General features: G+C 44.9%; 1 protein-coding gene across 1 annotated transcript in view; it reads right to left on the bottom strand.

Annotated features, from left to right (window-relative positions):
* The window catches only part of col12a1b (collagen, type XII, alpha 1b), a gene marked incomplete at its 5' end in the record, with an annotated part of 114,167 nt that overhangs the window by 17,129 nt on the left and 71,951 nt on the right, over positions 1–25,087 (bottom strand). The window contains 19 exons of the mRNA XM_079214682.1: positions 1,389–1,498; positions 2,883–3,025; positions 4,199–4,337; positions 4,419–4,457; positions 4,548–4,712; positions 5,506–5,649; positions 5,724–5,847; positions 7,460–7,599; positions 8,221–8,295; positions 8,964–9,116; positions 11,835–11,951; positions 12,637–12,783; positions 13,842–13,973; positions 15,129–15,258; positions 16,656–16,804; positions 17,771–17,900; positions 20,841–20,983; positions 24,157–24,286; positions 24,782–24,921. Coding sequence (XP_079070808.1) covers positions 1,389–1,498; positions 2,883–3,025; positions 4,199–4,337; positions 4,419–4,457; positions 4,548–4,712; positions 5,506–5,649; positions 5,724–5,847; positions 7,460–7,599; positions 8,221–8,295; positions 8,964–9,116; positions 11,835–11,951; positions 12,637–12,783; positions 13,842–13,973; positions 15,129–15,258; positions 16,656–16,804; positions 17,771–17,900; positions 20,841–20,983; positions 24,157–24,286; positions 24,782–24,921 — 2,450 coding nt within the window. The remainder of the gene's footprint in view (positions 1–1,388; positions 1,499–2,882; positions 3,026–4,198; positions 4,338–4,418; positions 4,458–4,547; positions 4,713–5,505; positions 5,650–5,723; positions 5,848–7,459; positions 7,600–8,220; positions 8,296–8,963; positions 9,117–11,834; positions 11,952–12,636; positions 12,784–13,841; positions 13,974–15,128; positions 15,259–16,655; positions 16,805–17,770; positions 17,901–20,840; positions 20,984–24,156; positions 24,287–24,781; positions 24,922–25,087) is intronic.

Raw genomic sequence — 25,087 nt, 5'->3', positions numbered from 1 at the left:
TGGTGGGCCGCCGATGCAGCAGCAGGGCTCGTAAAACGACTGTCAGCACCTCGGATCAGAACACATCCTCTACATCTCCAGAGAGAGGGTCTCTCTGGAGGCTTGTGTTTTTATTTCTGGTGCACTGAAACACAGTTTGTGTTTCTTTGCGTTGGCTCATTTTGGCCACGACTCTCTCAAAAAAGTTAAATCTCAAGTGGCAGAGAAAAGGTGGCCTTAAAAACATGGCAGCTCCCACCAGGGTCAAACCATCAGGCCTAGGTGGCACTGCTGGAGCCTCATCGGACCCAGTTAAAGTGGTCCAGCGTTGAAGGAGAAGGCTGCAGACACCAGATGCTGAACGGGCTGTAAAGTGTTCATGACGTACGTCCACTAACAGTGTTTGTTGTCGCCGCTGACAGGCTTAGGTCGTTACGACGAGACAACGTGATGAAAAATAACCCGAGGAAGAAGCGAAACCCGACGGGGACGAGAGTTCAGAACGAGACTTCTCCTTCAGCGAGACTTCGTTAAGACACAGACGAAGGAAAAGGTTGTATTTCTCTTTTCATCGTGTTGTCAGACACTTCAACCAACAATCTGAGTGTCAGCGGCCACAACAAGCTCTTGTATTGATCTACACTGAAGGTGGGCAGTTGCATCAATGCCTGTTCAGCTGATGTCTGCAGCCTTCTCTTCAATACTGGACCAGTTAAACAAACTGGTGTGCCCATTAGCCACCAAGAAAACAAGGTTGAAAAATACAGAAGTTACCTTTTAAGTAAACTAAAATAGACTAGAAATCTAATTGACTGCTCAATGGATGAAAGCTGGATAGTTGCCTTTGAAAACCAAAGCGAGTGTCGTAGAATAACCTGCTTAGTTTCAGTTTGACTTTCATTTAAAACGACGATGACGTGAAGGGAACAAGCCTCTCAGAGTCTGTGTCGATGTTACAACAGACAGAGGAGTCTCCTCATTTCCTTATCTCATCTACTCATCTCCACATCTCGTCTCCTCAACCCCTCGTCTCCTCATCTCCTCATGATTCGGTGTGGTTGAATAATGAGAATGAGACGCCCTCGGGTCTCGGGTCTCAGCGCTGGAGCCTGACTGCGTCTTTTAGTTTCTATCTTAACAATCTGCAGAGACATCTGCTGGTCTGCAGTTGAGCTCCGACTGTAATTTACAATACGTTTGGAATCTCTGGAATCTTCCTCAGCATCTGTACGACCTCGAGACTCCCGCAGAACAGAGCCAGTCGATCAATGGTGGCAACGCCCACCCCAAAAACAATTTATGTGCAGAATTCAGCCGTTAAAGACAGATTAGACTTCCAGCTTCGTCTCGCTCCCCTCAAGCTGCACCAGGAAGTGGATCCCGACACTTTGCCGGTTTCTAGTCGTTACCTTGTGGAAGCTTCCGTGGAAGATCCTCTTCACCCGCTCGTTGTCGAACGTGACCCTCTGGATCTCCCCGCGCACGTCTTTGTTGTAGAAGGACAGCGTCTGGCTGGAGGCTGAGACACAGAGAGAGAGGTCATGGTCCTGAGGAAGTTCTGCTGCAACAAGCTCCCGAACACAAGGCCGGGCTAGAACAGCTGTTTTCTGTCTGGTTTACTAAATAAGACTTTCATTCTTCAAGTCCGCCAACTAAAAACATGAAACCTGCATCTGACGTGATAAAACCAATTACAGCAAACTGCCAGACTATTTGACTACATTCCCAACATGTGAGCAGATATTTAGATTTCCGTACTTGAAGCGAACACTTAACGTGTCAACAAATGCAGAGTTTTTAGGTTGTTTTTTTTTAGGGTTACTATTATAGGTAACTAAGTAAAGTAACGCATTACACTCAATGTTGGTAAGTACACTACTTTACTAGACCTCAGTAACGCGCTTTCCTGCGTTACCCAAGCCATTTTTACCAGTCCGAAAAGTTCTCTTTTAGTGGCGCACGAGTCACACAACACTTCCTGCATGAACAATAGCAACAAGCTGCTAGCTAGCGCTGCTGCTGCTACTGCCCGCTGCTGCTGCTGCTACTACTACTGCTACTGCCCACGACCCCTCTGCCCAAGTCGGGTGTCGAGCCTGGTCCCGCTATCTTCGGTGGTTTTCGGGGAGCTAGCGGAAGTTAACGGAGAGCTAGCGGAAGTTAGCGAGGAAGTGACGTAGCGCTAGCAGGAGCCCCAGCCGGCTACAGCGGGGAGCTAACAGGGACTCTGACCGAAGGTAGTATCGGCTCGTAACCCGACGTTTACGGTAGATTGTTCATGCAGGAAGTGTCGTGTGACTCGCACGATTATTATTATTGGAAATTATATTAATTAATAATAATACATTATTATTGAAAATGTATCTTTGCAGTTAATTTGGACATTTGCTTAAAAAAATGGAAAGTAAAGTAACTAGTAGTGAAGTTACCTTTCAAATGCAGTAACTAGTAAAGTAATCTAGATACAATTTTCAGAAGTAACTAGCAACGTGTAACGTGTTACTTTTTCTGAGTAACTACCCCAACACTGTTTGTCACTCACATGAAAGTTTGGGGATTTTCTACGGTCACTTCCTGTGTATGTACACAAAGCAAAGTGAGCTCCGTGCACAACAGAGAAGAAAACGGTGACAACAAGGGTTTCACCACAGGAGCAGCGTGGCAGTAAAGCGTGCGTCACGGGGTCGTAAGGCCGCAGCGCTGCATGTGACCCGGAATATTTCTGGAATATTCTTTTAATCGTGGAAACGTAGTGAGTGTACTGCCCCTTTAAAAGCTGCTTAATTTGTGTGAAGAGTATTATGTAACACTCTCTCTCACATACACACACACACACACACACACACACACACACACACACACACACACACACACACACACTGAGAACACAGGGAGATATTTACGGTCCAGGGTGACACCGGTCTCGGGCTGGTGGTCTTTGTTGGACACCTGCCAGATGTCGAAGGCCTCGCCAGGCGAGTCGGGCAGCAAGCGGATCATCAGGATGACGGTGAAGGAGTGAGGAAGACCGTCGGGATGGATCTCGCTGCTCCGGAGACACGGAGAGATGGAGCATTAGGAAAACTCTGATCCAGAGAGTCAAAGTCCTCAAAGTACACATGCGTACTTGTACATCTCAAACTAAAGCAGCAGTAACACTAATCAAGAAACCTACTTACTCATCAATCAATACTTTTACTTCAGTAAGGTCTTGAATGAAGGACTTTTACTTGCCGTGGAGTATTTTCAAGGCGTTGTATTAGTAATTTTTACTGCAGTAACGGGGCTGAATACTTCCTTCACCTCTAAACCCAACAGATAAACTCGCTTAGAATGATGTGTGTCGACTTGTACAGGAGTGAAAGGGTTTGTATTCATGTTTCCAACACTGGCTCTTTCAGGATGTTTCTCATTTGTCTCTTTGAACAGTAACAACTCTGTTGTTCTGGCTCAGTGTACACTCGGTGTCCTGGCGGAGGAAGAAGTACGTTCTGTTGGAGGAAGAAGTATGTTCTGCTGGAGGAAGAAGGGTGTTCTGCTGGTCGTGACCTCGCGCTGGTCGTAAATCTACTGACCCAGTTCGTGAAGCGACGGCACTCCGGTAGCAGCTAGGCACCATGAGGTCGTGTTTCACTCTCAACGGGAGCGGTGGGCTTCAAATTCTCTCGTGAGACCAAACACACCGCAGTCATCTTCACGCAACGTCGTCTTTTTACCGTATTATTTTAATCTATTGTATTGTTTTATCAGCGTTGACCTCTGACCTTGTTGAGTTCTCTGCTGTTTTACTGCTTTGCCCGTGAAAGCACTTTGTGAACTCGGTTTTTAAAAGGTGCTAAATGAACATTGTTATTATTATTATCTTTGTTAGCTTACATCCTACTGAAGTTATATACACACACACATATATATATAAAATAACCTTTTCTATCTTAAAACAGACTGTGAGGTATTGTTAAAGTGTGCAGCACGACCTTGAACGACCTTCCCCATTTGTTCAAGGTTAGGACCGTGAAGTCAAACCTGTCTGATCCCGGCTCTAGTAGCTTTGAGAACTAGTTGGGCCCCGCTGGCATCGGCCTTAATAACTCCATTACTTGTATTGTTTATTCTTTCTGGCTTTACAGCTAAATCCTAGACAAGATAAGTGAAACCTCCCTCCAGAGAAGCGACCGCACAACCTCCCTCCAGAGCAGCAGAGCACGACGTCCAGACTCACGTGGTGGGCTGGCTGAGGAAGGCGTTCTTGTGGAGCCGGTAGGCTGGGTAGCTGTTGAAGGAGCCGGGCTCCATGGAGACGCCCCTCACGGAGCCGTAGGTCTTCTCCGTCAGGTTGAAGGCCTCCAGCATCCGGAAGCCTGAAACACAGCGCAGCCGGAGGTTAGAGAGCCGGATGCCAGGAGGCCTGGAGGCTGCAGGTGGTGCTGCACTCCACTCACCTGGCGAGGTGAATCCATTCAGGTAGATCAGGGGACACGCTGGGGAACCAGAAGAAGAGAACAAAGTCAGCTCCTGACAACAGAACCTTACCAACAACCCTGGTCCGTGTGCGGCGGGTGGAGACTCACACGACGTGGCGGTCTCACAGATGAAGGTGATCAAGTTTTCTTTGATGGTGTCAAAAGCGTCGAAGTCGTCCACGACGAAGACGTGTCTGTCGCTGGGTTTGCTGCCGATCTCCTGCAGCTCCACAAAGTCCACGTCGGCCACGCCGATGGAGAAGACGCTGTAGCCTGAAGACACAGTAGAGAACCGTTAACCCGCTGAGCTCTATATCGAAGAGCACACGTCCTGCTTCTACGGAAACAATGTTGGCTCGAAGGAGAGAGAATAAAACAGTTACTGTGCCATTAAATAGAGAAAAAATTATAAATACAATGTGTTCCACTCTGGTTCCTACAACGTGATCTTGTATGGACGATGCACAAAGAGATTAACATGTGAAACACAGACATGAGCCAGTTATTTGGAGAAAGACTGAGAAATCTTTAATCTTTAGATATAATCTGTGGACATTTATGATTTTTTGTTCTCTCCTGACTTCTCAGTGTGAGCTTCACAGACTCTTTGTCCCGTGACGAGTGAGTCACGAACACGGTTTATTTGTGGCGAAATTCTAAATGAGACGTGTCGGAAAAAAATGATTTTGATTGAAATATCGCAATTTTAAGCTTTTGACTTGGTGGCACGACTCGTTCAATCGTGCCGGAAAGACGACGAGTCTTAAATCATCAGGCTGTGATCCATTTCTTTCATGTCTTTCAGCGATCTTTGGGGTTGAGAGACATTTTGGCCTGTTGAGAGGCAACAAGCAGCTCACTGCTCTGATTTCAGTCAAATGCCTCCCAGACTGAGGGAAACCAGAGCAGCTTCAGCAGCATCCATCATTCAGATTGGAACAAGCTGTTCCTCTTTAACAGAGACGAACCGCAACGTCCACTCTGCTCTTTCCCTCCTCGACGAAAGAGAGACTCGTGGTTGGAAGCTCGGCGGATCGAGACACCGTGGTACGTCTCGCTCGCTCACCTGCGTGCTGCAGCTTGGCGGCCTTGGTCTTCACCTCATCCTGGGAGCGCCCGTCGGTGATGGCGACCACCACTTTGGGGACGTTCCTCCTCATGCCGTTCTCCAGGGAGAAGGCCTTCTCGTAGGTGTGCTTCAGGGCCACGCCTGCTCAACGGAGAGGGAGGTCAGAGGAGAGAACACAAGCACACGGCGCACGCTGAGCGGCGTGGGAATCGAACCTGTCTTGGTGTTTCCTCCCCGGTAGCGGATCTGATGGCACGCAGACATGGCGACGCCTTTGTCCTGGTACGCGTTCAGCCGGAACTCCGTCTTCGCCTCATCGCTGTACTGCACAAACGACACCTGTTGGGAAAGTCACATGACGGGGATGAGGTCAGGTCACATGACACAAGGTCAGGTCACATGACAGGCATGAGGTCAGGTCACATGACAGGGATGAGGTCAGGTGACATGACACAAGGTCAGGTCACATGAGGAAAAACACTATTTTCAGAAGTAGTTTTTTTTTCCTTTACAATAATAATAATAATAATAAATATATATATATATATATATATTATTATTTTTACCAACAATGGCTCTAATTTTAATATTAATAAACAATAAAGTACATAAAGACATTTAAAACCAAAATGTTTAAAGTCTATTGAGTGAGCATCCCTTTTATGATCACAGTTTCTGTATTATAATCTAAATCAGTGATTCTCAACTGGAATCACTGGACCCACCAGTGGGTCGCGGGCCTTTGCCTGGGCAAAAATCAATAAATAAATAATATTAAATTTGTTTTCATCCTATGGACTTTTTTTATGCAGAGGAGTGTTGTTTTTTTTCCGGCTCTGGTTTCAACTTCTCTTGCACTGCCCCTCCATGTTTTCAGCAGCGTGTGCCAGGTTGGGTCAAATAATCTTAAAATGGGGGAGACTCTGGGTTTTTAGGATGATTAAATTTAACAGCCTACTGAATATAAAATTCACAACTGATGGCGTTGCCTGCATGACAGGAAAAAACTCGGGGTCGTGAGGAGAATTCTTGACAAAGCTCCGAATGCAACTTGGCACTATTGTTTTTTGCATGGAGAGGCCCTGGCACCAAAGGATATGGTCCCAGTGTTTCATGGAACACTACAAGATGTCATCCAAGTGGTAAACAACATTAAACGAAGTGCAAAGAACACCAGATGTTTTCAAAAACTGTGCCAAGATCTTGGTAGTGAGCATTTTCCATAGTAAAGTGTTTAGGTCATTTGAGTCTTTTTGAAACTACTTCTTAGTAGTTGGACTTTTTTTGTTTGTCCATGAAAGCTGTTGAGTCTGTTTAAAAATGGCTGAAGATTCTGAATGGTTATGTATGTTGTAATACCTCGTGTCCTGAAGATGCACCTTTTGTTTTTTAATTCAAATGCAGCTAATTGAGTGTAAACGGGAATAGCTCCCTCTCTAGCATCGCCACCAGCTGCTCGTTTTGGTTTATCATTAAACTTGTTTTTGTGTTGGCGTACATATTCTGTACTATTCTGTATCTCAGGTTCAAACTGCACCATCTTTTCATTGAATACATTTGAGAAGTTAAGAGTTATGTTCCTCGATTTGGGTCGGGGCTTGTCATTCAGGGGTGATGGTGGGTCCTGGAGCCAGACCAGTTGAGAACCACTGGTCTAAATGATCAAAATGCTAGTTATGTTAATACTGTTTGGCTGCTACTGACCCATCCGACCTAAAGCGGACCGATCAGATCAATACACTACTTACAGTGATCAATAACCTGCCACTCCCTCTGGAACCATTTCAAGTAGGAAGAGATCTACTTTATCACATCTGCAGAGCTCAGTGGAAAAAACATCTTATAAACAGAACATGCTTCCTGTTGTCAGATGCTTCTGAACATCCTCTAATTAACACCCTGGCTTCCTCCTCCTCTTCCTCCTCCTCTACATCCACTGAGCTCCACCCACCTGCATCCCAGAGGGTCCGATCACGTCGAAGGCTGCGATCATGCCGGAGACGAAGTGCACGACTTTGGTGAAGCTGTCCTCTCCGATGCTCCAGGAGCCGTCGATGAGGAAGACCACGTCGGCTTTGGCTCCTTTGCAAACTGCAGGAGGAGAAGAAGGAAGACGTCAAGGGTCCAGCAGACTAGACGACATCAGTGCTGCTTGAGAATAATACAGGCGGGGATACCAATCACCAATAAGAAGAGTTTAAAATAACAACATTTGGTGAGCAGCAGGATTGAGAAGTGAGCTCTCGTTAACGAGTTCCTCGGAATAACCGTCTGCATCTACAAACAGGTTCCATACGAAGGCAAAAGACACAAAAGTGATTCTGAGAACTGATCCGTCTGCGTTTTAACGGGCGCGTGCACATGTGGCCCGCTGGCACGACTCGGGTCCCGAAGGAGTCTTTACCTCGGGGGCTAAAAACAGAAAATAGAAGAGTCTTCAATCAGAGTGGAGCACGAACGAAGAGACTCGATCCAGGTTCCTCCCCTGAGAGTTTTTAGGAAAAAACGTCTTTGTTGGAATGTGGCAAACTATTTAGAAGACCTGGCACATGTTTGGACTTCTTCTCCGCCGGTGTGGCCGGGCCTTAAAGGGACAGTTCACATATTTCTGTCCAGATATATAGATTGTTTTTGGTGCCGCAGCTGAGCAGCAAAGTGACGGTAACGTTGTTCACAGGCAGCAAATGCTTCTGGGATCTCGGAGACACTTACTTGCCCACGCTGGGGGCACGGTGGCAGGGGGAGGCGGGGTCGGCGGGAGCGTCGGAACCGGCGTTGGCTTCACCACTGTGGGAAACAAAAACAATAAAAACTGCCATCAGCATGTTTTTAATAAATACAGGACGACAGTAAACATGTCGGGTGATGATGTCATTGTTTTGATCGGTGATGTCACGCTTCATATCTCAGACGCCACGGTCCACATGCTGACCGGGCGTGTTGGAGAGATGATACTTGTTACGGCTATCATGTTTTATTACAGTTACAGTTTAAGTGCTTTATTTAGCCTGTTAGCCGTTATCTTTATTCTCTCTACACACACACCAGAGTCTATTCACAAAAACAGCTATTTAACCTCTCAGGACTCAGGAGCTGCTGCTCTGCTGCCGCCTCCATCTGTTGTGTGTTTGTGTTGTTGTGCGACTTAGGTGAATCCACACTAACACCAGAGCCACACAATAACACCAATAACACACCCAAACTAACCATGTGAGGCTGCAGCAGAGCAGCAGCTCCTGAGTCCAGAGAGGTTAAATCACTGTTTTTGTGAATGGAGTCTGGTGTGTGTGTGTACAGAGCATATTTCCCCGTCTTGGTTCTCCAAACATCTACTGTAGTAAAACACTGACTCTGGAAAAGAATCTCATAAAACCTTTTTCCATGACTCAGCAGACGAGCATTTAGCTGCAAACGTCTTCAGAGTCACATTTGAATAAAGGTTTAAAGTGACTTACACGTCCTCTCTTTGGCGCTGACTCCCGGACCCTCCAGGTTGGGGGTCTGGACGAAGACGGTGGCGCTGTACAGGGCGTCCGGAGAGAGCCCGTTGAAGCAGTACTGCGGAACACCAGCGGGGATGGTGATCTCATGCTGTCCCTTACTGGAGGCTGCAGGAGGAAGAGAAGCTCTTTAATCCAGCGGTCAGCAGAGAACACTATTATAAATACATATTTGACTTTACGTCTAGCAAATCTGTCGCGTTAAACACTTATTTTCAACCACTCAAAGACCCTCCGTTGAGAGGACGCTCCACTCCCTCTTGCTTTGTTAGGCTGTTTTTCCTCAAACATTCAAAAGGTGGTTTATCTCTGGAGGAACCATCTTTGATTCGTTTTCGGGGGTTAAATTCCTGCAGAAACATCATATCCTGATGAACACGTTGATTGGCCAGCTTGCTGCCGATGCAGTGTGCATGAAAGACGTGAACTAGCGGATGATTTGAACATCTTCTTGGGACCGTCCGTCAGCCCTCGGAGGGGAACGTGTTGTGCAACCACATCCGCTAAGTGAGAGGAGGAAGGACGCTGAGAGGCGACTGGACGGATGGAAAGTGGCCGTTCCAGTCTTGCTCGCCACACCCAGCAGGTTTTATATCGCTGTTGAGCTCTGAATCATCATGAGAGATTCATTTAAGTGGTGAAAACCGAGATTTTCCTTTATTACGTACCTCTCCAGGGCTGTGATAGCATCACCATCTCCCCAGGTGCTCTCAGTTCTGGCTTTTACAAAGAACAACTGGACCCACCGGATCAAAGTGTTGCCAAACTTCAGCCTGGGTTTCAGCAAATGATGCAAAGAATTACTTTTATTTTGCAACATTTTACCGTCAGTCAACATGTTAAGATTTTTTTCCGATAGATTCTTAGTTTGTGACTGATTGAAATCTTTGCTAAACCGGTTTAAAATCTTCAGCGTTTCTCTGCACACTTCATTCTCCCTTTACTCAAAAATGTGTTTAGCTTCTCTGGTTTTACCTTCAGGGGGTTGCACCATCACAACCAGCCAATCGACAGCCAGTATAGTATTAGTAGTAGTAGTATATATCGAGGGTTCATATATTTCTAATATACATAAAATCAACAGTTACACATATTTAAATGAAAAATATCTGCGTGTTCAGAGATGGAAAACACATATCTGTGTCTGGGGCGGATGTTTAAAGATTCATAAGTAACAATCAATAAAGAATAAACACTTAAAACTCCACTACTGAACTTCATCAGGAAGACGAGCTCGGACAAAAGCACCGAAACAGAACAAACACGTCGCTCATTTAGCAAACTGATGCTTTTCATGTTTCCTATTCTCCGTTCGTCTCGTCTGAGTTTGTGTGGAAAAAAGGTTCTGACTCCTGTTTTTAATAAACGCCGGATGAATAAAGTGAAGAAGTTATTCCTCGTGTCTGTCATGCAGAGAGCCGGCGTGTTTGTCAAGTCCTGTTTAGTTGCTAACTGAGGAAGAATAATAAATAAAGAAAAGATCACTTGATGTCAGATTAGATTCCCTGAAAGCAATCAAGGTTGAAATGTTTCCCTCCGGCAGCGAAGTGTTGACAGTGAGCGTTCCTATTTACACTCACGCACAAACAAACAAACAACACCTGTTTACGGGACGAACATCACTGCTCTTCAGTGCTCTGAACCCTTTTGTCAGATTCAGACTTAATGCTCTCAGAATGAGCTCCGAAATATCTCCGATGATGGAAGCCACTTAATATAAATTGTTCTTGGAGAGAACACACGGGGCCCCTCAATCTGCTCCAACACAGTGGCCCCCGGCTCAAGTGAAGCTGACTGAATGTGAATCCTGAAGGATGATACAGCAGCACGTTCTCCTCCTGACTGGTTGACAGCAGAGCAGCGACGCAGGGTTCCTGGTCCTCAGCTCGCGGTCCTCGTCTGCCTCACTAGCAACCCCTTGTTTGCTTTGGCAGCCGTCACAGCATCCCCACTGGCTAATGACGACCACACAGATATGCAACCACGGGAGCTCCCTTTCCTGGTTCTTTACTCCTCTCTCACCGCCAACCCGCCAACGCAAACCAGATGGGACTCAGAGCCCCGCCGCAGTGATTGAAAAGGATGTAATCTGCAGACACAGTTAAAAGCTCGGTGGTTGGACGTATGCATCCCGCTCGGGGTGATGATCAAAGAGCAGGAGGTCTGGAGATAAATAGTCTCGTCGACAGCTGAACGCTGTGGAGCGCCCGTCTCCAGTGGTGACCTTATCTGGAGGTCAGACATCTGCTGGGAGTCACATGACGACATGCACCAGCTCAGACGAGTCCCGTGGGATCAGGGTCTGGGTGTTATAGAGGACCCACAGCACCTGGATCAGGTGCACACATGAATCTAGAGCATCCGTATCAGGTGGAGGGGAAGTATTTAGTCTGCTGTCGTCGGGTTATTCAGGAATTATTTCCACAATTTAACCACAGAAGGTCTTTATAAAGTAAACATGTCAAAAGCATTTGCTGCTTTCCGGCTTCTCAAAGTCAGGATTTACAGCTGTGAATCCTGACTGTTAATTGATATCCATAATTCATGGTGATAAACTGAACCCAGTGGCTTTGAGAAAAATAAATCCACGTCCGTCCAAAATGTCATCACTTCCTCATGTTATATACTTTCAGACATTTCTGGGAACATTTTCATAATTAGCACACACATTTTTGCGTCTTGGCCAAACACGCCCTGTGCGAGGTCACAGAGTCCAAGTGGACTTTTGCTGTTCCTCAGATCTCACATTGTGAAAGACGGCTCCGAGGCATCAGAAGCTAAAAACCCCGAGACCCGAGGATGTGGTGATAGAGGGAGGAGACTCACGGTCCAGGGGGTGGAGCTTGATGCGGTATGACGTGGCCGCCCTGTGAGAAGTCCACTTGATGCAGAACTTGTCGTGGTCAGCGCCGTACGTCTCGATGTTGGTCACGTTCAGGTACACTGCAGATGAAGGACAAACCACATTTCAACCAATTAAGGAAGAGACACTTCAAGGTCTCTGAATGTCGAGCACTGACTGGAAGAGTTTAAATGGTTTAAATGGAAACTCAAAGGTCAAGTTAAACGTTTCATATGCAAGTTTTCCCCAATAAAAACCTCCGATAGCCACGTTGTTGAGTTCTGGACAACAATGTTCGAACCTGAGAAATCATTTGAATCCTCTTGTCCATGCGACAGCTTTGTGGTTTTCTGCCAGAAGCATGAAAAAGTCTTGAATTTACTTTTCGTCCAGTTTTAGGCCTCTTCAGATTTGATTCATCGTGAATCGTACATTTCCAGAGAAAGAAGCTGAGCAAACGTCTCTTGTCACAGAAGACAGCAACTCCCATGATCCCTCGCTTCTTCGCCACGTAAACAAACTAACATCTATCACTGTTCTGATCGATAGTGGCAGAAGATGACATATCGCACGTTTAAGTCACGTGTCAAGTTTTCTTCTTTTACTTAAATCAGCTCTGACAACAATGTTTTCCACGTCTCTGTATTTAAAGTTGATTGTGGCTATCAGACTATCTTTAAGGTGATTGTTGTGGATATCGGACTATATTTAAAGGTGATTGTTGTGGATATCGGACTGTCGTCTCATGGCAGCAGGACTCTTTTCCCACACAGCTCCTGTACGTACGTGTCGTTCCTTCCCCGACCAGCGGCCCACTCATGCCGCCGACGTACTGAGCCACCACCTTGAGGTCGTAGGTGGTTCCGGGCAGCAGGTTGTGCAGTGTGTACGAGGTCACGTCACCCACGAAGAAGTCCATGGGCTGGTTGGTGCCTGGAAGGTAAGCAGAAGGTGAGAACGTGTGTCTCACAGTCAGAACATTAGAGTCTGCAGAGCCATCACATCTCTGGGAAGCATTCTGCACTTCACGTTCAACTAAGAGCTGTTCTTCCCGATCTGAGTGAAACAATCAGACTCAAGGTCCACTTACTCGCTTTCTGTCCCAGAGAAACCTTTACTTTTCAGGCTTTAAGCCAACGCGGAGGAGGGATGTCGTAAAAGTGCGTTGCGTGAAATCAAAACAAGCTTCATGCATTAGGACAGATTCATCTCCAACTTGAGCCACATCCGCCTCCTGATGAAGGCTGTGTTAGAAAGTGGACCTTCAGAACGAAGCAGTATATGAGATCTTTTGCTCCTGATTATACAAATGTAAAAACATTTTATTAAGAAATGTTAAACACAAAAAAAGACAAGTCCTGTGTTGGTTTTTCTATATTTGTGTGGTCATGTAGAAAGTTTGAATACAGCGATTGAAAAGTATACATTTTAGGATGTATTTTCTATTTTTTTAATTTGCTACTTACTAGTTGCCAAGCCTTCTCACTGTTCTCTAATCTTTTCCTTTCTTATTCTCTTTTCTCAACAGTTTTTTTCACGGCAATCAGCGAGGTAAAACTGTTGTTTTTGTCAATGGAGACTAGTGTCTTTGAGGGAGGCATAATAATTGCATGTTTTGTGTGTTGATAAATTATAATAATTGTCTAAATCTTTGATAATTAGATTTTCTTTAAATTTACTTCAACAGACATCACATTACATTTTGCCAGAGAAGGGATGAATATGTTTCCTACACTCTTGATTGGAGCCAAAGCTGATACATACTTTAATAATTACTGTATTTTGTCCCTGAATGCCGATTGTCACCTTACACACTGAAGACAAAAGCCAGATGTTAGTGGCGATTTGTCCAATGAGAGAGAGGATGGGTTTTTACCTCTCTGGGCTTCCAAAACATGTTCAACTGACTCAACCTGCAACCAGCATGGGCTTCATTTCAAATAGGTAACTGATAAATCCTCCACTGAGCTGATAAACTGCGTGGAGGTTACGCGTGGGCTCACCTGCAGGAGCGTAGACGAGTCTGTATCCCTGGACCGGAGCTGCCACCGGGTCCCAGGCCACCCTGAACCTGGTGTACCACTCATCTGAGACACGGAGGTTCCTGGGACTCAGCATCCCCACTGAGACGGAGAACAACAACAACAACAACATGCGTCAACAACAACAAATCTGCATTTCTATCTACTCTTTATGTGACAAGAGGCAAAGTGAACTTCAGGTGTTTTAACTCTCACAAATGAAACTGTATTCATTTTTATTTTTAAAATCCGCGATCTGTAAATAGCGGGGGCAACTCCTCCGGTTGAATAGAAGTCTATGGAAAATGACTCTACTTCTCTCTTGATTTATTCCCTCAGTAAACATTGTAAACATGAGTTTATGTCTCAATCTCTAGTTTCAAGTCTTCTTCAATACAGAATGATGTTCATTTAGTAAATTATGGTCTTTTAGAGTCAAACAGACTAAAGCAGGGGATGCTTTAGGGCGGGGCTACAAGCTGATTGACAGGTCAACAGCAGAGACTCCTCAGTCCGAATATGGTCACTTCCTGTTCACTGCACTTTATTATATGGGGTACATGTGTTTAGATTCTGGCTGTGCACTCGGCTGCGGAGTTCTGACTTGGACCAATGCCTGAAGGTTTCCTATTGTTTGTGTAACTAACGCTCCTGCTCACCAGTAAAGTGCTCCTCCAGTTGGGCTCCTGTGAGTTCCCAGAGGTCTGAACCCGTCACACGAAAACCTGTTGGCACTGTTGACTAATGCTGCACATTGGCCGTATTTATTCCCTCTGCACAACCTCCTGTAGCCCCGCTGGCTCAAGTGTTGGTCGGTCAAAGCCTGCACTCACTTCCTCTTGATTCATTCTTATAGAACATGTTGGAGAGAGTGTTTTTTTATTTAATTTTTTAGATGGGAACAATTTCATTTCTCAATTTTCTTTCACACAAAATAATGAGAAACGTTTAACAGTCATTATTTAGAGATACTATGTTTTTATTTAGAGATACTAATCAACATTTTAAGATACCAACTAATTATTTAGATACAAAGTCCTTATATAGAAATACTAAATAATTATTGCTGGATACTAACTAATTATTTAAATACTAACTCAACATTTATAGATACCAACTCATTATTTCTAGATACCAACTCAATATTTTAAGATAGCAACTCATTATTTAGATACTAACTCATTATTTCTAGATACTAACTCATTATTTTGGGAGCTTCTACTAAAAACATTGGATTCTAAGGTGCAGCTGCCTCACCTGTACGTCCGTTTCCATTGAGGGACCCCCCAGGACCCTCGGCGTAGACGGCCTCCACCGTTATGTTGTACGGGGTGTCGGGGAGCAGGTTCTGCAGCATGGCGTTGTTTCTGTTTCCTGGAACCGTAGTCTGAGGATCATAAACACCATAGTCAGAGGTTTCAGACGCAGAAGAGCTTATTGCTGTTTGCTGTTCCTATTTGTAATATATTCAATTTGTCGAAAGGTCAAGAATTGGTTGCCAATTTCTCAAAATGCCATTGGCAACCATCACTGACTCAATTTGCTCTATGATTCAAGTTTTTGTAAATTATCAGGTAACTTTTTTAGGGGCCTCTTTGAACTTTGAGGTTTGAGACGAAAAGTTTCTGGTTTAACACTTTAAAGTGAATGTGATGCTGCTTAGTCATTATGAGTCTTTATCATTCAATAAGACATACATGCAAATCTACCTGAGATGCATAAACATCCGGTCCATCAGTAACTGAGAGTATAACTGAGCTGAACTGGTCTAATGCGTCTGAACTGGTTCCCAGTCCTTAAGCGGAGTGATTTCTAATAAACAAGGGGATGACTTTGTGTCCTGAAGCAGAACAACACAGTGGAGTTGTTTTCTGTAAGCATAAAGCTTCTCCTGGAGCCACAGATGCTAACTTGTAATAATCTTATGCGTTCATAAATGGCAGTGAGTTCTTCCGTCAGTCCGCAGAAATCTTTTCATCGGCCGTCCCTCGACTGCAGTTAGCTGACTCATGAGCAGGTGCTACGCAAACAAGCGGAGGGGGAGCACAGCTGGCCGTCTCCTCCCTCCTCCATCGCTCTAGCTCGTCATTTAGGACTATTAATAACGGTATTACGGCCCTAATGAAGTGTTTGTTTAGCAGAGCCTGTAATTAGTCCCACTAATCGCTGATTTATAACCTGGAGGAGTCAAGGGACTCCTGAGCTGTGACTTCACCGCATAGTTTGCATGGAACATCACAGCGAAGGGTGTAGCAAGAGTTTATCCAGGATAAGAAACGTCAAAAACTGAAATGAATCTCTCTTTATTGGTTCAGCGAAGAGGCTCGAGCCGATGAAAGGAGCTGGAGATCAGCTCCTAAAGTTTTCTTTCTTCAAATCCGTAAATGTTTCTTTAACGTGTACTTCCTGTTTGTTTAAAGGCTAAAACCAGCTTTGGTGGAGACAGCTGGTAAGAAAACCCACGAGGACCTGTCACTCCACCACTAAATGCAGCGAGAACAGACGCTGAACCAGTAAAAACTGGAACACGTGAGTCACAAGTTGCTCACAGGATGGACCACACACTGGAAATGTGCTGAGCTTCTGTTTATGCCCGAGTTTTGCGTCCTCCAGGCTGTGATGGAATACATTCCAGCTCCAAAGGTCAACAGGTCACGGGACCCTAAGCTGCAGCTCTCTGAGCTCGTAGCGTTCGTGCAGCTTTCCGTAAACTTTTCATTGCAGAGTTCTTGGTGTGACCCTTCAGTGACCACCGAGACCCCAGAGCGAGGTCTCCAGCAGCACACTTACAAACTCGGTGATGGGGTCCCCGGTCAGGGGGGCGTAGGCGATCCTGTACTGCCTCACGGGCCCCTCTGCGTGGTCCCAGGCGATGGTGAGGGTGCTGGTGGTGGCATCGAACACACGCATGTTCCTGGGGCCGGCACGCGGCACTGCAGCACAAACACACAGCATGGAGACACGGATCAAGAAAAGGTCTCTTTATGGAACATAACAAACATATATAATAAGTGTAACCATTTGTTCTGGACCACAGAGGCCGAGCATCCTTTAATAATGTTGGAATCCACATGCAAGACAGTTTAAAACTGAAACAAGCGGGTCACTCTTGAAACTCCACAAACCTCCTTTTTTTATTATAATGAGATAAGACAGACATTAACTCATCAAGTAAAATGTTGGAGATTAAGGGACAGAATTCCTCCAATAGGTTATATTTTTCTGCTTCTCTCATGTTGCTTTCTTTCAGTCTAGTTTAAGTCTGTAAAACTGCTAAAAATGTTACTTTTAGACATACGTTGTAGCGAGCTAGATGGCTAGTGCTAACGTGACTTCTGTTTTGTGGTCAATAAATGAAGTCATCGTGAGGTTATTTTTTCGTTCCATGTATCAAAACGACATGATTTACTTTAAAAGGCCTAGACATAAACAGAAGCAGCCGGAATGTTTTCATCATCTGTTGACTCCGTTTCGTTTAGTCGGATTAAACAGACCAACATGCTCTCTCACCCTCCGAGGACCCGGGTCCACACAGCGTCTTTGGGGGCGCTGGGTAGTTTGCTGCGTTTCTATGACAACAATATTTTGATATCTCCACTCTCAGCACGTTTCATTTTAATTATCTATCTGAGCTACTTTCTATTTGTTTGACATTGTTTTTTTCCCATGAGCTCCAACCGGAGGACACTCGACACATGGTCACATAGTCCTGCACAGTGTCAGCGTGATGGTCACATGGTCGCACAGTTACACGGTCACATGGTCACAAGGTTGTGCACAGTGTCAGCGTGAAGGTCACATGGTCGCACGGTCACATGGTCACATAGCCGTGCACAGTGTCAGTGTGATGGTCGCATGGTCGTGCACAGTGTCAGCTCCCGGGCTCGTGCTGCTCTTACGTGTTTTGCCGCTATCCTTGACCGGCGAGCCCTCTCCGTCGGCGTACAGAGCCGAGACGCTGACCGAATAGGGAGTGTCTGGGATCAGGTTGTCCAGGAAGGCGTTGTTAACATTTCCTGGAACCAGGATCTGCGTGGACAAGAAGAAACCAGAGGATCAAACCACATGTATACACACAACAGACATCAGCCCGATGACGGCTCTGCCTATTCAAATGAGCCTCTTCATGCATTACGCAGAGCCCTGGCAGCGGTAATGTACATAATGACCTCACTGCTCATCCCACATCCCGACATCATGGGAGCATTCTGCTGCCAGAGTTCCTCTGAAGCACTAACAAAAGTTCTGGGAGGCGAGACGGCTAAACACATCCTTCATTCAGTAAGTGGACTGACGGATAAACAGTTCCTGCGAGGATGCGGCTGGAGAGAGCAGCAGGTCCTGACACGCCGATCTCGCCGCTCCTCGTGTTGTTCTACCAACAAGTTGGCATCTCGACACATGGATCATCACACCGTTCATCCCTGTTTGAGAAGCCAAAGCTTCTGCCACAAGGGGACCGTGAGACGGGTTCCTGTGCGATGATGTGGTTGAGATCCTACAACTGGAAGTACACAAATGCCTGCTTGCCCGTCGACAGTGAGGCTTGATGGATGGACTGGAGGTGCAATCAAACGGTCATTTCCTCTCCAGGATTGAGATGGAGCTCACTGGTTGAGGGAGATGGAGCCAAAGAATCCCAGCTAACATCAACCATCACAGAGTAAATAAAGTGTTCTCCTCCAGTAGAACATGTGACCAGTAGAACATGTGACCAGTAGAACATGTGATCAGAACATCATGGATGTTTCTCTTACTCTGATCTCTGATCATGTGACTTTGTCAACAACCAATCAGTGTTTAGACCAAACATGAGGAGAGCTAGTAACATTAGCAGCACTGCTAACAGAGAACCAGTGGTGGTTCACTTCAGTTACATGGTGATGTGTTCAGGCTCTGCTCAGTGAAAATTAGTACTGGCTGAAGGTAAATAATAACGTTCCCATGATGCGTTCAGGCTTCGCTCAGTGAAAATGATTACTGGCTGAAGGTAAATGATAACGTTCCCATGATGCGTTCAGGCTTCGCTCAGTGAAAATGATTACTGGCTGAAGGTAAATGATAACGTTCCCATGATGAGGTCAGGCTCTGCTTAGTAAAAATGAGTACTGGCTGAAGGTAAATGAGAACGTTATCATGATGCATTCAGGGTCTGCTCAGTAAAATGTAGTATTGGTGATGAACTAAAATAAATCCAGATGTTTTTACATGAATATAAAATAGATATTAGAGATGAATTTTGAGCTTTTTAACTCAAACTTTAATACTCACTTTAATAATGCGTTATTAAACTGACTAATGACAAGATTTGTTTTAATCCATAAAAATACATTTTGGGACGATGACAAAATAAATAGTCTGATCCTTGGAGGCCAGCTGGATAATCAAACAACAAAGGAATCTGTGTTATCTATTTTTTCTTCTGTGCTGATCCGATCCGTGAGTTTTATGGTCCGTATTGTTGACCCTTTCCTTATTAATTGTACTTGATAGTAACCTCCACCATCTGGGTTGTATGTGTTTGGTTCAGCTTCTCTGTTTGTCAGCAGAATGGAATTTCGTCGTAGCGAAGAACCCAAAGAAGAGCTTGTGACATCTAGGAGCAGATTGGCGCTGGCGAAGGTCAGATAATAAACTCTCAATGGTGGACTTTAGTTGCACTTCCACCCTAAAAAGTGGAACTGCATTGCACACCTCCTTGTGTCATTTTAAAATGAAGGAACGTTGAGAAGAAATGTTGCTCCGGCATCAAAGCCATGTTTGTTTCAGAAGTTTACTTTGTCCATTCTAACTATAGACAGCTTCCCTTTTAAAGACAGTCTACTGAGCTTCCACGAGACGAATGAATACAGAAGTATGCAACACCTTGTCTCTGCTTTTAAAGGACATCGTCATGCTATGTATAATTATATTCTAGACATCAGTGTTCTCCCAACTTTGTGTCATCCGTTTGACTAGAACTCCAAAACCAGCTCCACAGAGAGATGGGTTCCCAGTTTGGAGTGGGAGAGCTCGACCTCGACCCCATTCATCACCTTTGGGATGAACTGGACCACCGACCAGAAGCCAGACCTGATCCCCAACTCGGTGTGGGACCCTTTCTGTATCGGACCGGAAGCAGATCACTGCATCAGGCTCAGAATGAAGTGAGCAGACTGAAACCTGAGTAGTGGGGGCAGGTAGAGCATCACATTGATGCCCATATGGTTTTGGGATCACATGATCAACTGTCACATGGGGGTGTAATCTTTCTACAGCTATGGCCATACAATGCTGAACTCTATACTCTGAAAAACGTCAAATGAAACTGGGAAGTGTCTCTTTAAAGCTTAGAAATATTACAATAATTATGATCGGCATGTTCACAGTAGCTTAAACGTCTTTACGTCTTATCCTGAACTAGTCACCAAGAGTCGAATCTTTCTGAGCTCATCGCTCATCGTGATGGCCCCAAAAAACTTCCCCCACAGGAGCTTTCACTGCAGTCAGTCACAGATGTGTCCAAACTTCGGAGTTCAAGCTCTTTTTTATCTGCCTTCCAGATATTTGCGCCAAAGCGTAAAATCAGTGCTGATGGAGAAAAACTGTTTCAGAGCATCACCGTATTAACGGCTGCTCAAACATCTGTGCAACATCATCCCAAACACCTGGTGAATGAGAACGTGGACGAAAAGTTTCTTCCAGGAAATAGACCGACCCGGTTAAAGCTTTGCATTTTACGTCATGACCTAAAGTCAAAGACAACAAGTCTAGAACTTTGTGTTTCTTTTCCCTTCTGCTCACAGCACATGAGCTGCTATTGGACCTATTCAAAGTATTTCCATTGTTTGTGGAGTTGATTTTAACGTTTGAGATGACATCATGTCATTCCAAGTCAAAAAGATAAAGTCCAAGTGAAGTACCCTTCATGCCCTCTAGGCAAATTCTGAGTTACTCACCGACTCTGCAGAGAGTTAGAGAGTTACTCACCGACTCAGTGGGGCTCCCTCCGCTCAGGGACGAGTACGCCACCCGGTACTGCTGCACCTGCCCCGAGGCGGGCTCCCAGCGCACGTTCAGGCTGTTGGGGCTGGGGTTGTACACCTGGATGTTCCTCGGTGGCGTGCGTGGGACTGCAGGGGTCACAGAGGTCAAGCGAATGTGAAGTGTTGACTTTCTTATACTTAGCAACCAAACATCAAAACAAAGGATTTGTTCCAAGTGGCTCCCGTTTAATGCTGATGGATTTACAAACACATGTGATTACATTCCTGGAAATGTCAGAAAGCAAAGTGCTAAACAGAAAGGGAGCCAACATCGAGCCAGGGATTAGATTGTCAGTTTGGATTTAGCATTTTTTTAAAGCTACAGAACAGTTTACAATAAGGAGGAACTCCTGGACTTTTTCAGTTCATAAAGAAAATACAATCTGTTATTGTCTGTTGTGTTCTGTTGAAGATTACAATGAAAAGAGACAGATTATTTGTTGGAAAGACTTCCAAAACCTCTGGCTTTTACCAAGAGAAAGGCATTTAATGGAAGAATAAATGCTCTCTGCAGTGGGACTCTGCATTCCAGTCCAGCTTGAGGTTGAACTCAGACGCTGAGTGCAGCAGAAATCTTCAGCACTTTCACAGTGTGGAGAATATGTAGAGTTGCTCCTCTTTGGGTCGATGCAAAAGCCCTTCACTTCCATTTTAAACCGAAACCAGATGTGCATCTCCCCTGGTATTTGGAGCTGTACCCAATAAAGCACAACTAGATGCAATAGGTAGATTTAAACGGAGCCTCCTCCTCAATCAGGACTAAACCTCCAGACAAAACCTTCCCCCTCATATTGTATGACCACACTGAAAGACATCGACATTTAATCCCTCTAAAATACAGAGGCCACAGTCTGTCAGAAGGTTTTACTTCCATCAAATCACCTCCTATCCTTTCGGGGAGATTAAGTAATCGTGATCTAATTTTGTGTTATTAATTGTTTTACAGCAGCAAGCAACGGGGTATTTTTGGACTGAAACACAGTTTTTGTCCAGACAAACTGTGACAGATTCCTCCGGGGAGGGAAGCCGAGTTGCTGGTGATAAAAGAAGACCATCATTTTAAGTGATGGACGGACTCGGCTGAGACGTAGAGACGTGAAGCGTCCTTGCCGTCAGTCTGCACCATTGAACGTTTCACTGAAGCAACAACAACCTTTCCAGACTAAAACACAAGGATGTGTATTGAGCTTCTGTGGGGACTCAAACCAGCACAAAGCTACATGTTTTAATACAAAGAAGCCAGAAACATAAACGCTGATGAAGGAGATAGCAGGAAACAAAACGTGGCATACTGGACATGAGACATGCTTTCATCTTAAATCACCTGACTTCATCTTAACCCCACATTTAACCCCAACAGCTAACTGTGACCAAACCAGAGCTCTAAACCCAACCACCGAGGGAAACAGACTCCAACCCAACGGCATTCTGGGTAATAAATCCTTGAGTTTGACGGTACGGCCCAAACAAATAACTTGAAGCTTCGTTCATGACGTTGACTTGAAGATTTTCTGAAGATTCATGAGCGTTTGCACAACCTCAGAGGAGCAACCAATGAAATCCTTTGTTCCAAGTGATGTCATACCTCCAGGTAGAGCTCGACGTAGCTGGCTGACAAAATGGGAGAACGTCTGATCAACTTTGGTTTCTCAACGGCCTTTTAATGGGACGAGAAACGCAGGTACGACCACCTCAACTACCCAATAAAGGGCCGAATCTGGCTTGAGATCGCCAGAAGTTACGTTATCAGTTGACTACAGTCTTTGAACTATTTGTAGAATTAGATTCCAGTAGTGGCTTGGATTTTGTTTGAGTCTTTTTATTTTTACTTGTTTTTGGGTTGATGACATCATAAAAAGATTAATTCCAAATCTTCAATAGAAGCCCATCACGTCTGGTTCATGGATCATCAGGACCAGAGAGGAAACACTGGAGAAGTCTGTGCATCACTCGACAATTAAAACACACAGACACACACACACACACACACACACACACACACACACACACACACACACACACACACACACACACACACACATCAATGTTTCTCCTTCCAGACTCAACAGGATTGGGAAAGCTCGTTGTTATCTCAGCTTTATTTTCTGCTATCAGTCAGCGATTTGTCCGTAGTTTTTACGGCTGGTTGAGATTCAGTTTAGTTTCTTCCTGCACATCGCTGCCGCTCTTCCACTGGAGGAGACGCTGTTTGTCTCCAAAGATGTTTCTGCTGTCAAAACTCTCTGGAGATGACAGGCGAACGTTTATTGTGGATACTTTAGTGCCGAGACATAAACTTTAAACATTTATCCAGCAAAGGAAGGAGTGCTCTGTTTCCACTGGCAGCTGCTCAGTAAAACTGTGACCTTTGACCTTCACTTCATCGCAGGAGGAGGTGGTTAAACCTACGAGAAGCTCAGCAGAAGTCCACTCATTTTCCCCACTGCAATAAGGGATTATATTATATTATCTTACTTTAAACACCTATATGAGCGAAGGTTCACGTCAGAAATAAAGATGTTTTTTGTCCCTCTACTTTTTGTCCCATTTTTAACTATCTTAAAAATACTGTATTGGCTCAGATGTACGGTCCTAAGATACTTTTATGGATGTCAAATTTGTAAAAATCAAATCCTGTTGTGGACATTTACACACTACATCAGATGCGTTTTTCAGCCTGATGAGTGAAAACGTCTTTACTGCACACACGAACAAATCATCTGTCAACAGTCAGACAGATGATGTATGATAATATTATTTCCAGTTTTGGAAATAATATTTAAAAAAGCCTGAAATGTGACAGAACTAAACAAGGAATTATCTGCACTTCAAAACACATTTGGATAAAGAAAAACAAATGTGTTTTTTATGTCCCGCTCTCAATGGAAGTGTTTCACTTTTACGAGAGAAGCACGATCTAAAGAGGAGAAATGTGAACCAGTCTTATTACATGTTTTATATTTCTAAAAAGCTGTATTTCTGAAAGCAGATGTTGGAAAAGGGGGGTTGATTCATAATCAGGCCATCTGCGTGTTACAGGTGTTCAAGTTTCTTCATGTCCGTCTGCATGTGTCAAGTAACCTTAATTTAACTTTTATACACGCTTAAATGAGAAGAATTCCTAATGACATCTGAACTGCAGAAAGTTCAGATGGCGCCCCAGATCATATTTTAAGGGTGTCTTGAATTCCTAACGTCACAAAAATCTGACTCTTCAGCGTGACCATTGTGCCAGAGTCACAGGAGAGTCGAGGACTTACGTGTCTTTCCGTCGTCTGATTGCCGCTGACCTTCTCCCTCTGGGTAAACTGGAACCACGGTCACAGTGTAGGACGTGTCCGACAGCAGGTTCCTCAGGATGGTGTTGGTGGTGCCGCCTGAAACCTGCTCCTGCTCACACACACAAAGCAAGATTATCAGCAGGCGGCAACCTAAAGCTGCATTATCTCTACTGACCACCAGGGAGCGACTCATCTGGTTGTATAGAAGTCTATAGAAAATGACTCTACTTCTCTCTTGATTTATTAGTAATTTATCAGTAAACATTGTAAACATGAGTTTATGTCTCAATGTCTAGTTTCAAGTCTTCTTCAATACAGCATGATGCTCATTTAGTAAAGTATGGTCATTTAGAGTCAAACAGACCATAAAGCAGGGGATGCTTTAAGGCGGGGCTACAAGGTGATTGACAGGTCTCTATGTCACTCATCTTATCCGAATTGTATCTTAGCATCTTATCTTATCGTTTCCTATGTTCTCATCTTATCCTATGTTCTTCTCTTATCTTATCCTATGGTATCCTATGTTCTTATCCTATTGTGTCCTATGTTCCTATCTTATCTCTGAGTAACACGCCTGTGGTGAACAGAAGGTCTGGTGTCTCACCATGTCCTCGGCGCCTCCGGCTGCAGGAACGTAGAAGAGGCGATACTGGCGGACGTTGCCCTCCGCCGGCTCCCAGCGCACCTTCAGGGAGCTGGTGGTGGGATCAGTGACCTGCAGATCCTTCACTCCGCCTAGAGCCTCTGTCAATGCACAAGTTTTCATAAGTTGGATTTACAGCCTGTGAAGTCAGACCGGCAGCTAAAGCAAGACAAACAGATGTGGTAGGTGAGAGGGTCAACAAGTCTGTTATCAAGTATCAACAGGAAAGTGAGACATCTGCTGACTTTAAAAACACTTTTCAGTGAT

Source organism: Taurulus bubalis (assembly GCF_910589615.1).
Source record: "Taurulus bubalis genome assembly, chromosome: 3".
Lineage (NCBI taxonomy): Eukaryota > Metazoa > Chordata > Actinopteri > Perciformes > Cottidae > Taurulus > Taurulus bubalis.
Note: the sequence above shows the minus strand (reverse complement) of the source record. Positions and strands in the feature narration are given on the sequence as shown.